Below are 16,647 nucleotides of genomic sequence, written 5' to 3'. Positions count from 1 at the left end.
ACATTTCCTTTGTCCTTGTTTTGTATCTTCTTAGGTAGTTCTAACATAGTTAGGAAAGTGTTTCTTTCCATCCAGGGTTGTTGACCATATGCCTTCCTCCACAAATGTACAGCTACCAGTGCAAAAAGTGTTTCTTTCCATCCAGGGTTGTTGTCCATATGCCTTCCTCCACAAATGTATAGCTTCCAGTGCAAGACCTGTCCCTCTTTGCTGTCTACACCATTTAGCATTTATCGAGTGAGTGAGTGTACTTTTACACCACACTCAGCAATATTCCAGCATCAGTCTGTAAACAATCCAGTATACAGTGTAAGTGCCATTCATTTCAAAGCATAAACGACCCGTGAAGGTCCCGGGATAGAATAGGCCTTCAGCAACCCATGCTTGCCATGAAAGGCGACTCAGCTTGTCGTAAGAGGCGTAACGGGATCGGGTGGTCAGGCTCGCTGACTTGGTTGACGCGTGTCATCGTTTCCCTATTGCGCAGATCGATGCTCATGTTGTTGATCACTGGATTGTCTGGTCCAGACTCGATTATTTACAGACCGCCGCCATATAGCTGTAATATTGCTGAGTGTGGTGTAAAACTAAACTCACTCACTCACTCACTCAAAGCATAAACCTAACCCCAAACTGATAAACTGAAGTATTTTCTGTATTTTGATGACTAAAATGTTCTTGCTTGTACATCAGGGCTTCAGGATATCAGCCTGTCATCAAGACAACAGGGAACATCTCTACACAATCATGCCAACATCTCTGTGAATACATGTATGTAACAGTGTAATCTTTACTTGGTAAATTTAGCAATGAAAAAGGTGTATCTATTTACAGTTTGCAAATGGAGCGTTAATAAAAAAGACATTCTGCTCAGTTTTGCAGGGTTTTGTTAAGTGATAGTCATATTTTAAAATTAGAATCTTATGAAAATGATTCAAAGAGACAGTTTTGGCCTACAAGTGATCCTGTTTTTCTTACACAACAAAATATTTCAAATTTATAGTTACCTTGAACCAGAGTCGTTTGGCTGTACAGACAATTGCTATTTAATGTTCAGTAGTGTTATCTGGAATGTTATCATTTTTTCAGCTGAAGCAAGATACAGAGAACCAGAGCAAGGCCCACCCGAACCAGCAGCCCCACCAGCTGTAGGTATGTGAAACAACTGATATTGTACATGTGACCTGTAAAACTGTAACACTTTAGGTCCCTCCCAAAATTATTTTTCTATAGTAGTCCCCTCAAAACAGTACTCTTTATGTAGTTATTTGGTTTGTCTACATGTCTGTAGAATAACATATGGGGTCATGGTGGGCGAGCTGGCTAAGGCGCCAGGCTAGTGATCCAGCGAGGTTTCGGTTTCGGGATCGAGCCCACTGTGACCGGATGTTAAAACCTTGGAGTCAACTTTGTGTGAAGACTCTTTCAGTAAGAATGAAGATTTTATGGATATCAACTTCTTAATATGAGAACACAACGTTTCGGAGTTAATGCTTACTCCTTCACCCGATGAAGGAGTAAGCATTAACTCCGAAACGTTGTGTTCTCATATAAAGAAGTTGATATCCATAAAATCTTCATTCTTATGCATTTCACTTCTAAATGCCCTTCAAAGACTTGACTCTTTCAGTGTTGTCACAACCCCTAGTGTACAGTACACAACCCTGTGCACTTAAAAGAACCCACGAATCCGTTGGTATATGACCAGATGGTGGCCACATGAACACAGTGCATACACCTAGTTGTGGGTACAGCAACGTGCAGTAAACTGGGACAAAGTGCTGTGACTATGTGTCCCAGTCCACCCAGCTGTCAATTGGGTACCTCGTTAGGATGAGAGAGCTACAATAAACTCGGTGCGCCTAGTGGCAGCATGAGTTGTATACTGCCCAGAGAGTTGAGATTGAAATACGATGTGCTGTTGAGATTGACATCCAGTGATAGAGGAAAAAATACCAGCGCCTTGAGCATGCACTAGTGCGTGGGTATGTGCTCTATATAAATATCCTATCTATCTATCTAAATATTCATTCATGCTAAAGTCTCACGTGGGTACGTCTGAAGCCCATTTCTGGTATTCCATGATATTGCTGGAATATATATTGATGCACATAAGACCATGCTCACTCACTCCCTGTCAAATCTGCCTGTTATGTATTGCTCTGCATTTTATTTCCAGCAAGTTCAAGTTCCACACAAGAAGCACCAGACAGAGTTATGCCATTCTATAGAATGGACCGCAAACCCAGAGGCAAGTTGTTGTGTTAGCTTAATACTAATAAACTTTAAAATTTGAATCATTTTGTCTATAAGGAGTTTGAGTTCTGTTCTTTTTATCATACATACGCATATTAAGCAGCTCAACAGTCTATTTGTTTTTACTGATTTGTACTATTATTATCTTGTAAGAAATTCACCTATCACATATTCCTAACAGTCTGAGTTAAATGGCCTTTTCAGGTATATGTATCATTATAAACAATGAGGTTTTCTACAAAGACCCTGAGGACAGAGGAGCGAGAGAAATGCCAAACAGAGAGGGGACGCATGTGGATGCAAGTGAGTTTGTCTGAGATAGATAACAGATAGATAACAGATATGGTTATGTTATGAATATACACCGGTTATTTTGTGAGTATAAAATACAATTCACTTAATCTTTTAATATGTCGTGGCCTGTATCTGACATTTTAATGTATAATATCAGCAAAACTACCTGTTCCTGAATATTGAGCATACAGATTATGAATGTTTTGTGTGTCTGTCCGTTTCATGATGCTCAAGCACTGATGGCAGGATTGTCATTTTTGCTGACATGACCTGACTTTTAATCTGTTGTATTGTTATTTATCCTACTTACTCACTCGCTCTATAAACATATTTGTGTATGTGATCACATTGTGCTAAGAAGAAATCAAAATGTTAAAACACATCAAGTAAATTGTGTATAAATTGTGTGGTCTGTAGAGCCACAAGAATCGTGTCAGTCACTAACAATCCTTGAACTCTTTTCAGCAAATCTTCTGAAAACATTCACGGAGCTCTATTTCGATGTCCGCCAATATGACAACATGAAAAGTACAGACATGGTCCGTGTGTTGGTCAATATGGCGCTGAATGTTGATCATAAAGATTTTGACTGTTTTGTATGTTGTGTCCTGTCTCATGGTGCCCAGGGGCACATATATGGCACTGATGGGAGGCTTGTCAGCATCACAGACATGACTGGACCTTTCAAATCAGTTGTGTGCCCATCATTAGCTGGAAAACCCAAACTATTCTTCATTCAAGCTTGTCAAGGCAGAGAAAAACAAGAAGGTAGGTGTTTGTTTTAACTACTTCACTGGCATGAAACACTGTATTTCTCCATCACCTGTTAAAACACTACTCAAAGATAGGGTGCCATGTTGACATTTGAAATTTGTACAAACTCTACCATTTCTTGACATCATGGCGATCAAGATAATGTGTAGAGAGGAATTCTGAAGGCTGCTATCAGGGTTCATGGAATGCAGGATTCCTGTGTATTGGACACAGAAATTTGATGGACCCCCCAAACTAAGATCCAGTGCATCCTTATGGACGCAATATTTGAAAATTATGTTACAAACAGGTTGTCTATTTTCCAAATTCAGTGGCTTTCTGCTCATTAATGTGATGCAACAAAGGAAAATACCTCGATTTTTGAGGCTTTGGATGAATAAAATGAGAGGCAATTTATTTGATGGTGGGTGTCGTTTGAGAGCTCTAAACATCAACAATATCATTGTATCCTTGCCAAGAGTATGTCTGCTGTTGTAAGAAGTGATTTTATTGGATAAGGAGTGGCTTCTAACAACTCTTGTTGCCTGCAGTCTGCTATAAGGATCGTGATTGGTAAAAATTGTGCACGTGACCTATGCCAGGCAAATACATTACAGCAATGGATATTGTGCTAGTAAATGAAAACATATGCATTCAGATGAAAGTTTAGTGTAAAACTTTGCTATTCTGAAAATGTTCGGCAAAACATAACCTATTATATTAGGGAACTTAACGGATATGTCATGCTTGGTTATGACCTGTGACAAACATGTTTCATACATACATTTTCACATTAACCTTTGTGTCCGAATGTTAAGTTTGGGGGGACGAAACCTGAGATGTCAAATTACATTACACGATCGCTCAAAAAAGATGGAATGACTTTTGACAACTTTTATGAGTACTATTGTTGATTTTATTCTTCAGTTTATTCACTTTGTTCAGTTATTTTCGCTAAACATCATCGTTACTTTGTTCCTTGACAACTTTGATGTGGACCCATTGCCTAAGCATGTGTCTGAGAAAGTTTTTTTTCAATAAAATTGCAAAGAATAGTTTCTAATTCTAGTCTTGTTGATAAAATAGTGTTTTGAGACTCTGTGAAAAGTGATAGATTTGATAAAAGAATCATTTGTTAGTTAGGTCCATCAGTGTTCGCGTTAATGGAGAAACTTGCTTTTTTCACACAAAAATTTAATAAAAACTAGAAAAGATTATTTTGCATGCGTTTTGAAGGCATAGATTCTGATGTGCTTAATTGGAAAACAGCAACATATAAAAGTGTTTGCAATGCCCCCCTGCCGCTAATGAAGACAGTAGTATTTATAACATATTCACTACTTTTAACCCTTTGGTCCCACCCAAGATGTGTGAAATGACTGGTATCTGCAGAATCACCCATTGTAGGCTGTCATCAAAACTGAAGACATTGGTTGCAGTGTTTTATGAGATATTGTGTTAACATAAGTTTGAAAAGTGAACAAAGTGTCTTGGTCACATTGAAAATAAAAATCACCTGATGTCTTTGTAATCCCCGAATGTAGGCTGTCATCAAAGTTGAAGACATTGGGTAAAACAGTGCATGAGATATCAGGTCAACAAGAACTTGAAAAGTGGTCAAGACTCGATGTGACCTTGAAGATAAGGTCAAGAGCACCCATACTTGACTCTACCTAATGAGCCAATGTAGGCTGTCACCAAATCTGAAAACATATTGAGTACAACAGTTTATGAGATATCGTGTTAACAAGAGTTTGAAAAGTGGTCAAGGAATCGTGGTGACATTGAAAATAAGCTCAAGGGCACCTAAATCAACTTGTGTCTGTGTAACCCCCCATTGTAGGCTGTCAACAAATTTGAGGCATCGGGTACAACAGTTCATGACATGTCATGTTAACAAGAATGAGGACGTACATGCAGACGCTGCTGAATACATAGTCCCCTGTTTGCATTGTAGCCGGGGACAAAACCAAGAAATTTTTAGATGTTTCTGGATTGTAATGATTTGGACTACACATTTATAATTTCATTTCTGCATGCACTCTTACAAAACCTACCGCGAACATGGAAAGCACTTTAATAATTTTGAAATAATGTACTATTTCAAGGTCAAGAGATTCAGAGAGACAGTGCAGAAGTTGAAGTTGATGGAATCCCAAGGGAGGTAATCCCCAATGAAGCTGACTTCCTGATTGGCTATGCTACTGTGCCTGGCTTTGTGTCATACAGGAGTCGCAGCCATGGTTCCTGGTACATTACTAAACTCTCAGAGATGCTGAACAAGTATGGTACAAAGTGAGTAAAACAATCCCATTTTGATCATGGATAGAGTTGAGTGTTCTTGGGGTGGTTGATAAACTAGTGGTAAAGCATTCACGCACATGGGTACAGTGTGGCAATCCCATTTTTGATATCTCCAGTCTTGATAATACTTGAATAGTGTAACATGAAACCTAACTCACCCACTCGATGAAAAGATAGCATCCATCAAAATTCAAAACTGAAAAATATTTTCAAGAGCCCTGCACAGGATTACTCTTTTGTTCCAGATATGACCTCCTAAGTGTGTTGTTATTGGTGAACAATGAGGTTGGAAGAGCCAATGCCATGATGGATGGGGGCCGGTACAAGCAGTCACCAGCACCACTCTACACCTTGAGGAAGAAAGTATTGTTCAAATGAAAATTTGATGTACTAAGGGCAACAAACAGGGGTATCTGCACTCTATTTCAGGCTGACAAGTGTAACATGATGGATCCAAGAGTTTTTGCCTAGTGGTTAAAGCGTTCGCTCGTCACGCCGAAGACCCGGGTTCGGTTCCCCACATGGGCACCATGTGAAGCCCATTTCTGGTGTCCCCCGCCGTGATATTGCTGGAATATTGCTGTACAAAGTGTAAAACTCAGCTAACTCACTGATTCTGATGTACATTTCCATGATAAAGAGGATCATATTCAATGTGAAACCATTTCTGGTGTCCCCTTCAGTGACATTTCCAGATTACTGCTAAAGATGTGTATTCAAACTCACCAACTCATTCACTGTTTTGCCTAAGCAACTAAAGGGATGCACTCACTCACGTACAGCTGCCAGAGTGGCAAGATTAATTCCTGCAAAAATAATACTTTGATATTTGGTTGTTCAGTTTTACATAACTCACCACATTTGCATAAATGCGTGTTGTGTAGATTGTAGCCAAATGAATTTGCATGTTTTTGAAAAAGATAATTTTTTATGTCAACTGTGTCCGCAGAAGAGATACTTGTAGAAGAAGAGATGTTGTCAGCTTTTTAATGACCTAAATTTAAAATTTATTAAATTGCTCTGAATTTTGTGTAGAAATGTTTTGTGTTCATTCACGGACATCACCATCCTCAAAATTTAAATAAAGTCTCAAACTCTGCTAGTGTTCAATGTGTGAGCTTGTCACACTGAAAGCCAGAGTTTGATTTCCTAGTTGGTACATTTGTACAAAGAATGTAACCAATTTTTGGTGTCCCAAGCCATGATACTGGTGAAAAATTATAACATAGTGTATGTTTTGCCACCCTTGTTTTATATAATACAAGAAAATCATGACAGCAATCATACATTTATGAACAAAATATAACCTTTTTGTTCCTCAAAGCACAGGTGGATAAGTAAGATCTCCTTAATGTACACTCAGGTGTTGGTATCGCAACTTCATACATTAACAACAAAACATTTACATATTGCACATAACAGTATCTATTTATATGACCCAGAAAACATGGTGCACTGGCTTTACAGAGCCTGACCTTCATGAACAAACTTGTAGATTCTGTTCATGCTATTCAAGTCAGTGTAGTTCCAGTGCAGAGATTAACAGAAATGTCTTCAGGTCATATGCATGTTCAATATTCAGCACGTTTATTAATGTACATGGAGCAATGTAGATATTGTGATGTGATAATTCCAGTAAAATATTATGGTACATTCACATTTAATTTGGTTGACTGCTTAGTTGTTTAGCATTCAGCAATATTACAGCTATATAGCGGAGGTCTGTAAATAATGTAATGTAGCAGTGGTCTGTAACTTTGGACCAGACAATCCAGTGATCAACCACATGAGCTGTGATCAGGCAACAGCATGATCTACGAAAATTGGGACACGATGACACATGCAAACTAAGTTGGCGAGGCTGATCCTGTTCTTTGCCTCTCGTGACAGGCATGGGTCACTGAAGACCAATTCTATCACAGATCTTCACATAATTACATTTAAACTTGAATCCAGAGATGCCAACCTCTATGATTTTATTGTAGTTGCTATGAATTTAACTTCAAACTACACCATTACGATTCCACGAGAAATCCTACAAAATTTGAATAAAATGCATTAAAATTCGGATATATGGACAAAAACATATATTTTCAATGATGAAATACATTTTCGGACTTCGCGTACCTTGCATTCATCATATTTTATGACATATTTGAAGTGGAATGATTGCAAGTAACAAACGTAATTTTAATACCTTTGCAATTTGACACATTTAGTTCTGGCAGAAATAATTTAACCACGTGACCACAGTATCATTCATTTTTGTCAGAATCTATCATGATTTTGTTTATTTAGGTAACTACTAATTTTATGGTGAAACTACTAATTTTAAATGCTGAAACTACTATTTGCAACACTTTGGGGTTGGCATCTCTGTTGAATCTCATTAGCATCATGAGATATTTATCCAGTGTAACAAAGTATCATAGGGCTTTACACTTATTTACTTGTTTTCAAACCCTTTGTTATGCTAGCTCCATAGCTATGGGTGGAGCCAGCTTGAGTTTGAAAGTTTCATTCTGGAATATGCTGGAGGCAGTTCTGTTGTAGCCCGTCCTTCGCCCTGAAGGTTCTCCACTTGCAAGCTCTGTAAGGATTGCAAGCTGCAACATATGAAAGGGAAATATTTAACTGATGGTATTCATGTTACCCTGATTCTCATGAACCATGGCCTCTGTTTATCTAATAGTATTGCTTTGTTTGTTTGTTGTTTTAACACCTCACTCAGCAATATTCCAGCTGACTGGGCAATAAATATTGTCAGTTACTAAAGTGTTTCTAAGTGTTAAACAACTTAACCTGTACATGATTTGCATGTTTCACTGCTATTACAGATATTGTGTGGTTTTGTCAAACCAGTCAATTACATCCTTGACTCATTTTTGGAAATTTATGGATTTAATGAGACACATAAAATGTGTCTGGTATGTCAAATTGTTTGGATGGTTCCTTCAAATATAGAAAGTAAAGTTATTCTTGCTTGTTGTTGGTCTCCATGGAAATTTACTGAACCATATGTGCTTTACACTCAAAGGTAATGTCAAAGGCTTGTACCTGGACGTTTGTAGAAGACTTGAAACATAGGCAATGAAGACACTACAGAGTTCTTGAATAGGTCAACATAAACAATCCTCAACTGACGTCAGTAAGTGAATTTAGTTTTATGCAGCCATATTGAGCAATATTCCAGCAATGTCATAGTAGGGGACACCTTAAATAGACTTCACACACTGTACCCATGTGGGGAATAGAACTCTTCAAGAGAACACTTTAACCACTGGCCTACCCTGCTCCCCAGTTGATATCAGAAGAGTCAAAAGTTTGTTGAAGACTACTGCATGAAATGAGGACTGCAAAGATCGCCATATTGAATTTGATGCAGATCTTAAATGCTTGCATTTTGGTGACACCAACGAGCACAAGTATAGGACAAATCTGTGTTTACATAGAGCTGTGGAGATCCTCAGTAGAACAGGTCTTCAGCTACTCATGCTAACCTCAAAAGCCATCTATGCTAGTCATAAAAGGATCAGGTGGTCAGGCTCACTGATGTGGCTGACACGTCATCAATTCCCCAATAACACAGATCGATGCTCATGCTGTTGATCTCTGGATTGTCTGGTGAAGACTCTATTACAGACCGTTGCCATAGAGCTGGAATATTGCTGAATGCAGCGTAAAACTATACTGACTCACTCACATTTACAAAATTCATTATGGTTTGGAGTGTGCTCAAACAATAGAATGCTAAATCACATTATACTTTTAGCTAAGCGATATATTTATGTTTTAAGTATTAAACAACATGCACTTTCTAAGTTATTAGACGATATATGGACAACTGAAAAATATATAGCTAGGGAAAAACAATAGCTTAGGTCCCTTTATAAGGAAATGGAAACATTTATCTATACCATGTTATGTACTGAGCATTGAAGTGCTCTAAAAATTTGAATTGATATTTCCAGTCTCCACCCATTACAATCACACTAGTGTCAAACCTTCTTCCTTCAATCATATATACCCTCTACAGAAACTTTTGTGATATTTTATGTATCTACCGGTATACATCTGTTACAAACTCATACACATATCATAGGGGTTTTGTATGTCCTATGTAATTTATTGGAGTATTAAAATAAATAAAAATACATGAAAATCTGGGTTTCAATGATCATCAGTCCCTGGGACCAGAACCAGTGGTGCTCAGCCTGGCTTTACAAATGGCTGCAAACATCTTTCTAATATTCCAAGTTTCGGTACTCACCCTTGATGGAGTCTTCATTGCTCGCCGAACACTTTCAAAGGCTTGAGCATGTTGTGGATCAAGTGCCGACTGAGAAGAATAACATGAAATGTGTCATTTCTTATTTCTTGTATCATGCAACAAAAATAAGGAAATGCATATGAAACAGATGTTCCTTCTTGCTACAGACTCTAATTTATCAGACTATAAGTTATCAGTTTATTTATGACAATAGAAAATATATGTTCAGCTTCACACCTCACAGCTGTTTGTGTTCATTTCAGTTACAACAAAAATAGCCCCATTATATCTACATTTTCGGTAAACAATGTGTCAGGTGAAAGTATCTGGCATATTGACAAGATGTGAAAATGATGGAGTGGAATGATGCTTCAACAAGTACACACCTCCTTTGACTTGGTCTTGTCCTGCTTGTGTAGAGCAGCCTGACTTGGGTTGGAGAGAGATCGGTGGAAGCGAGAGCTGTGTAGTCGACCTGTCCTCTTAGCATTACTGCACAAATAGCACACCCAGGTCTCCTCTCCATCAATTACATGGATCGACCCCAGCACCCTCAAACAAGCTATATGATAACTGTGCCCACACCTGCAGAAACATACACAGCACAATATAACCTGTTGTCTTTGGCATGTTATGACAATCACATGCAGATACCCCTGCACCCTCAGACAAGCCATGAGGCAACTGTGTCCACACATAACTGGAGTAACATAAACATGACTATATAACCTGTTGTGTCTTTGCCATGTTATGCCCTTACAATATGAGTATAAATGAAATTTGTAATCGTTTTACACTTAGAAAACCAGATTTAAGGACACAACGTTTCCATTTGGTACTAACAAGGCAGCAACTGCTAATGGATCTGTTAGAATGGTTTTAAATGTCTGTTGATTGGGATCCAAGACCCAAGTGTTATAGTATATGGGTAATTAAAGTTGGAGTGGAAGTGGTGTGGATGCTTTACTACATACAGCAACTATGGTTTGAATGAACTCAAAGGAGGCACCAATCTGTTCTTAGTGTTGTTTATTTTAGTCAAAATGCACATAGCATTTTGTTATATACTTCAGTTGTGTTAGGTGTGTTAATTACAAACATACAGATAAGATAAGGGATCAAAGAAACACCACTTAACACTGTCTCTGGGCCTGTGTTGGGTGGGTTGTGGTATAGGGATAGATGTAAACCTGAAAACTGTCACTGGGTCTGTATCTGAGTGGTTGTATTAGAGGGATAAATGTTGTACCTGAAAACTGTCACTGGGTCTGTGTCTGAGGGGTTGACAAAGTTGCGGTTACACAGGTGGCAGCTGTCGCCACGTGGAACAAACCCTCGACTTGCTGCACCTGTCAGACTCCGCAGATGAACATGTAGATCGTGATATAGTAGGTTCTTGCATGTTTTCATCAAGGTCTGCAACAGAGGATCAGTTTGTTGCCACAATACATACCACCATAACTACAGTGACCCATCTTGATCACCGCTGATGTCATATAATGAGACAAAAATGAGCCTGGTCACACAAGCCAGAACCCTGGATACAGTTCCTATGTTACAAGATATTTACTCCCCTGGTGAGTCTTCCCATGCGAAGATTCACATGGATATTATTTCCCCAAGTAGTTTCTTGAATATTTTCTCATACAAGTATTCTATCCACCAGAAGCTAGATTTACACATACAACAAGTCACACATGTTTCTTAGTTAAATAGATTCTAGAGAAAAGAATATTCATATGAGACAGACCCATGAAGTTCCAGGGTAGAACAGGTCTTCAGCAACCCATGCTTGCCATAAAAGACGACTATGCTTGTTGTAAGAGGTGACTAACGGGATCTGGTGGTTAGGTTTGCTGACTCTGTTGACACGTCATCGGTTCCCAATTGTGTGGGTCGATGCTTATGCTGTTGATCACTAGATTGTCTGGTCCATACTTCATTATTATCAGACCGCCACCATATAGCTAGAATATTGCTGAGTGCAGCGTAAAACTAAACTCACTCATGTGAGACTATGTTCCAGAAATATCTTTGGGAAAAATCAGCTTTATACAATGAATATCACTACACATGGAAGAATCCCAGCATTTCCAAAGGGTTGATTTATAAACTAACCAGTTCCTAAAAGAGAAGTACTATGTTAAGCAGCAGCCTACCTGTTCATAGTTGTAATTCTCCAGCATCCCGATGATCAGCTCCTTCACCTCCCCAAACTTACCAGTATTGTAAGTCGGGTCCTGGAGAAAAAGACAAAACCATCATAACACAACTATGGGACTTCCCATCCATAAGCATAAAACGTTCTTCTGTAAGAAATTTATGCACCTTTCTGCTTTTACAACCACAGAAATTTACCAGATTGTTGCCCATAGATAAATGGATCTGAATTCAAAGATATTTACCTGGTAAAAAGCATACTCCCTCAGTTGCAACTCTGCAGCAAAATGCTGTGCTTTACTAGTTTAGATATGAAGAGACACAGCTCAAGGAACACATGGAATTATGTGCACTGATAAATACCTGCATGATTTTCTTCAGTATGGCTGGTGGGGAGATGTATCCCATCATGCTGTTCAGTACATGGTGGGTCATCTGCTTGAAATCTGAAATATTTAAAACCATATTGCTACTAACATGTCTTAAAATGCATTTCTGTCTCTGACATACAACAAAAGACCAAGTAATTGACATAATGCTGTGTATCACCTTCTATGATCTGTTTATTTGCTGTATCTTTCATCCTCTTCTGGGGGGACATGATGTTCTCTAGCAGGGGGAACCACAGAGCCTGTACACATTAGACAAAAAACAATCATCACTTCCATATTTTGCAGTATCTCTTTGATAAAATGTCTCAGTGCTATATCTCAATAACACATGTATCATTTCTACAATCTGCCAGTACATGTGGAAATTTGAAAAGGATGGCATCAAATCAAATAATGGCAAAGTACACCACATTGCCTCAAGACATCCTCTTTCATATATGTGCATCTTTCAGACACTCTCTAATCCCAACATCTAATTATAAAGGCAGTTATGAGGAGATTCCTGTGCATTAAAGCCCAGAAGATCCAGCATTGAGACCCAACAATTTACTTGAACTCATCAAGGAAGTGGGCATATAATATTCTGTACAAATTACACAACAGCAGAAAATGAATCCACGGGACAATGGTTGGAGTACACCTCTAGCTATGGCTAAGTATGTTTTTGATCAAATGGATACAGACAACATTTCACTGATTAGTTCATACCAGTGACTGAAAGTATGAACATAACTGTCACACAATTGATGAATGAACCTGAGGGGTGGTGGAGTAGTCTAGTGACTGAAGAACTCAGTTGTCATGCCAAAATTCGATTCCCCACTTGGGTACTATGTGTGAAGTCCATTTCTGGTGTCCCATGCCATTTCACAGAACCTGACTACCCGATGAGGTGTACTGAACACGTACAAGCATGAATACCTCACAGGGATTTAGTCTATCCCTGACCCCAGCTAATAGTCAAACATTCACTCTTCTTACAATCCTTTAGATAATATCTAGGTTGAGTAGTCACACAAGATATTGAGGATGATGCAGTTAATTGAACATTTCACCTCACGTCCAGCTTCATCCATTTTGCCAGAGTTCCGCTGACAGAGCTGAATAATGACCAACAGAATGGCTTCCACTTCTTGGAACAGAACAACTGGATCTGGGAACACAAGCAACACTAACCAGCATTGTCACAGCCTGCCTCAAATCATGGCCACAGATAATGCGGTTTATGTATCCAATGTGGCCTTATCAACAGGTTCTGGACAACTGTCAACAACATGCGTACCACTCCAAATGAAACAAACGATATAAAATCAATATTTCATGCAGTGGAAAACAATAAATGAATACATGTAGTTATATTTTTTTAATGCAGACAACATACGTTCATACCCAATGTTTATGAACTTTATCATGAATGCCAGTGATACCTCACACAGTGTAACAGTTACTGCTCGTACACACCTATCTGCCTCACACAGCAGAACCTACCTCTCTGCGATTTCTCCCTTGATTCAAGCACCTCCATAAGACATTTTATCTTGCTCTGCATGTTCTGGATTGTTAAAACAAGTTTGTATGATGTAGTTCCACTTTAAAGAGAAGTTTAATTATATTGCCATGCAGTTTAACATGGTAGGAAAGCTTACCGTACAACTTTCACTCTAGATGATTATGTAAACAAAATCATAAATCATGTACTAAAAATGCATTAGTATCAACATTGTTGCATGTTCAATTACCTACCCTATTAGCAAAAAACACAACATTAAAATCAGAAGCTTGAAATATCATCCAATGATATCCAGAAATCTATCAGAACCAAACCTCCAAGACAATGCCAAATGCTCCTTGAATGTCTCCGGCCTTCTCCAGGAGGTATGCCGTGGCTTCAGATGCCTTGTGCTTCCTGCAAATCTGTAACAGACAGATAACAGATGAAATGGCCTAGGATGTCGTCATGCTTTAGCTAAGACTTAAAACAGAACAGGTAATTTCACCAGGATAAAAACATGTTGTTGGGTTTGGATATATGTTTTTGTTATGGATTTGCCATTATTACTGATGTACATTCAAGTCATCAGCCTTAACACTTAATTAGCACTGTATAATGTATTTAGTGCTTCCATCTAAACCAGACTTCAGGTGGGATATATAGAGATGGAGTAACGACAATTTTGCTTTTGAGTCTTCCAGTTGATAGGAATGAACACAGCACTTTACCAATTTATTCAAAATAGTGTTTTAGCCATTTAGGATGTATGCATAATATGTACAATGGCTACATAAGACATCTCCTGTCAATCATTTTACATTCATAATTTCTGTACATCATACGTGATTCAATGTTATTTGAGAAAATGAATTACTACCACAATGTACTAAATGAGTTTGGGATTCCCAGCAGGGCACATAGAAAATGTTACTCACTTGTAAGTGGGTACATTGAAAATAAAAGAAGACTGCTCAACCAATCAGAAGGTAACATCAATGTGTGAGGTAAGATAATACTGACTAAAATCTGATTATCTCTGATTCCACTATATTCTTTCATCCCTCTTCTTACCTCAAGTGTCTCTTCAAGTCTATAGCCTTCATTCATCTTGATAAAGCTGCACACATCATGGGGCCGGTGCTCACACATAAGGTTGATATACAGCTCGATGATATTGGGCTCAATGGTGATCTGGCGATCTGTGTGGACAGCACTGCTCTGAGAATCTCTATAACCAAAAGCAGCAACACTGAACTATTCCTTCCTAATTATGTAGTCACAGGCATATTCCTCCACACACACTGAGCCTGGGAATAGGAATCTTACCGGACCTATGTAGATTACCATTTGTAGGATTATGATGCTGAATGCCTACCTGTAGCATATCATTTTAAATGCCTATTGTACGGTATGATGCTGACTGCCTACCTGTAGGATATGACTCCATGTAGAAACTCGAACAGGACGGTGGGTTTATTCTGCAGTTTCCTGACGACATCGCTGAGGTTATCAGCCAGGCATGTAATAATAGTCTGAGCAGCCTGCTTGCAGTCTATAGACACCAGTTCCTGTAATTGACCGAGTGGTGACCACAATTATCACTATGACACTGTCAACATGCAATCATGTTGTACTGTAATGTTATGCTGAAGTATACTTTAATCAATCACTTCAACCAATCAATATCACATCATTCTGACTTCACACAGTGCAGGGTTCAATTTAAGAAATGTTAACTTGCACAAAGTGCAACTTAACAAAAAAAAACCTAGTTGCACCAGCCATATTCCAGCTGCACTGCTTTTATTGCAATATCTGATGAACACATCATGCTGTTGAATTATTTTGATGTTTTTGTTCAGAAGTTTACCTTGCACATGGTGGAAGTCAGTCTAATAACTAGGTTGCACTTTGTAATATTAGGTTGCACTCGCACAAGTATCAAAGCACTAAAACAAGCTCTGCAGTGTTAAACAACAATAGTAGTCACATCAACACGTACCAAGTAGTAAGTGCTGTTCCTACCTGTAGATTTTTGAGAGCTTCTGTCCTAACTGAGCCCTTTTCTACAGCGGTGTATCGGTCACTCTGAATGATGCTCTCGATGTAACTGAAGGAATGGTACTGAAGAACAAACATCAGTGCTTGAATACACAGGATATAGACACTCCTACACAAAGTGAGCAACTTGTACGCTGCTATGCAATAAGGTTACTGTGATCAATGTCTTGTTAGGCTACATACCTGAGGTATGTTCCACCCTTATCATTGGGGATATTAAAAATGGAAGACTAATGAACAGTTAACCACTCATCGAAAAAACTGCCTATGTCACAGATCATTTCCTCATTGAAAAGAACATCTCTCACCTGTCACCCTTGCTACAGTTTACAAACATTTCAATTGCTTAAAATGATGTCTTCTATTGAATGGCACACAGTAATCAGTAAGATAATAAGATGGGTTTATCAACTGTCTCATAATCTTGACTGGACATGTACTATTGATATGCACAGAAAGTCTCCCCAGTACGATCAAACATATATCAATGGATTGCACTGACCTGTACTTATTTGAGTGATCAGTACCACCTGACAGGACTTACCCGTCTGGAAGGATCCCGAAGATAGCAGCCAAGGATCTTGTCATATTCACGCCGTTTCTCATATAGGTACTCACTCACACGGTAACTGAAAGATGGAACTGAGACGTGGTATTGGACTTTT

The 16,647-nt window shown here is 38.6% G+C and overlaps 2 protein-coding genes across 10 annotated transcripts in view; one reads left to right on the top strand and one right to left on the bottom strand.

Annotated features, from left to right (window-relative positions):
• LOC137299199 (caspase-10-like) overlaps nucleotides 1-8,693 on the top strand; it is a 56,858-nt gene extending 48,165 nt beyond the window's left edge. For all 9 annotated transcript variants that reach the window (XM_067831780.1, XM_067831777.1, XM_067831776.1 and 6 more), the window contains 7 exons: nucleotides 694-771; nucleotides 1,090-1,152; nucleotides 2,180-2,251; nucleotides 2,461-2,559; nucleotides 3,016-3,318; nucleotides 5,412-5,598; nucleotides 5,853-8,693. In XM_067831780.1, the coding sequence (XP_067687881.1) occupies nucleotides 694-771; nucleotides 1,090-1,152; nucleotides 2,180-2,251; nucleotides 2,461-2,559; nucleotides 3,016-3,318; nucleotides 5,412-5,598; nucleotides 5,853-5,985 (935 nt within the window). In that variant the 3' untranslated portion in view covers nucleotides 5,986-8,693. The remainder of the gene's footprint in view (nucleotides 1-693; nucleotides 772-1,089; nucleotides 1,153-2,179; nucleotides 2,252-2,460; nucleotides 2,560-3,015; nucleotides 3,319-5,411; nucleotides 5,599-5,852) is intronic.
• Nucleotides 6,841-16,647, bottom strand: part of LOC137299198 (vacuolar protein sorting-associated protein 8 homolog) — a 32,037-nt gene continuing 22,230 nt past the window's right edge. The window contains exons 31-44 of the mRNA XM_067831773.1: nucleotides 16,527-16,611; nucleotides 15,947-16,045; nucleotides 15,350-15,489; nucleotides 14,993-15,149; nucleotides 14,254-14,343; nucleotides 13,918-13,981; nucleotides 13,485-13,582; nucleotides 12,587-12,668; nucleotides 12,401-12,483; nucleotides 12,037-12,117; nucleotides 11,127-11,293; nucleotides 10,264-10,462; nucleotides 9,878-9,946; nucleotides 6,841-8,213 (exon numbers count right to left, since the gene is read on the bottom strand). Of these exons, the coding sequence (XP_067687874.1) occupies nucleotides 8,076-8,213; nucleotides 9,878-9,946; nucleotides 10,264-10,462; nucleotides 11,127-11,293; nucleotides 12,037-12,117; nucleotides 12,401-12,483; nucleotides 12,587-12,668; nucleotides 13,485-13,582; nucleotides 13,918-13,981; nucleotides 14,254-14,343; nucleotides 14,993-15,149; nucleotides 15,350-15,489; nucleotides 15,947-16,045; nucleotides 16,527-16,611 (1,552 nt within the window). The 3' untranslated portion in view covers nucleotides 6,841-8,075. The remainder of the gene's footprint in view (nucleotides 8,214-9,877; nucleotides 9,947-10,263; nucleotides 10,463-11,126; nucleotides 11,294-12,036; nucleotides 12,118-12,400; nucleotides 12,484-12,586; nucleotides 12,669-13,484; nucleotides 13,583-13,917; nucleotides 13,982-14,253; nucleotides 14,344-14,992; nucleotides 15,150-15,349; nucleotides 15,490-15,946; nucleotides 16,046-16,526; nucleotides 16,612-16,647) is intronic.

Source organism: Haliotis asinina, chromosome 10 (assembly GCF_037392515.1).
Source record: "Haliotis asinina isolate JCU_RB_2024 chromosome 10, JCU_Hal_asi_v2, whole genome shotgun sequence".
Classification (NCBI taxonomy): domain Eukaryota; kingdom Metazoa; phylum Mollusca; class Gastropoda; order Lepetellida; family Haliotidae; genus Haliotis; species Haliotis asinina.
This window is presented reverse-complemented; position numbering and strand designations above follow the sequence as displayed.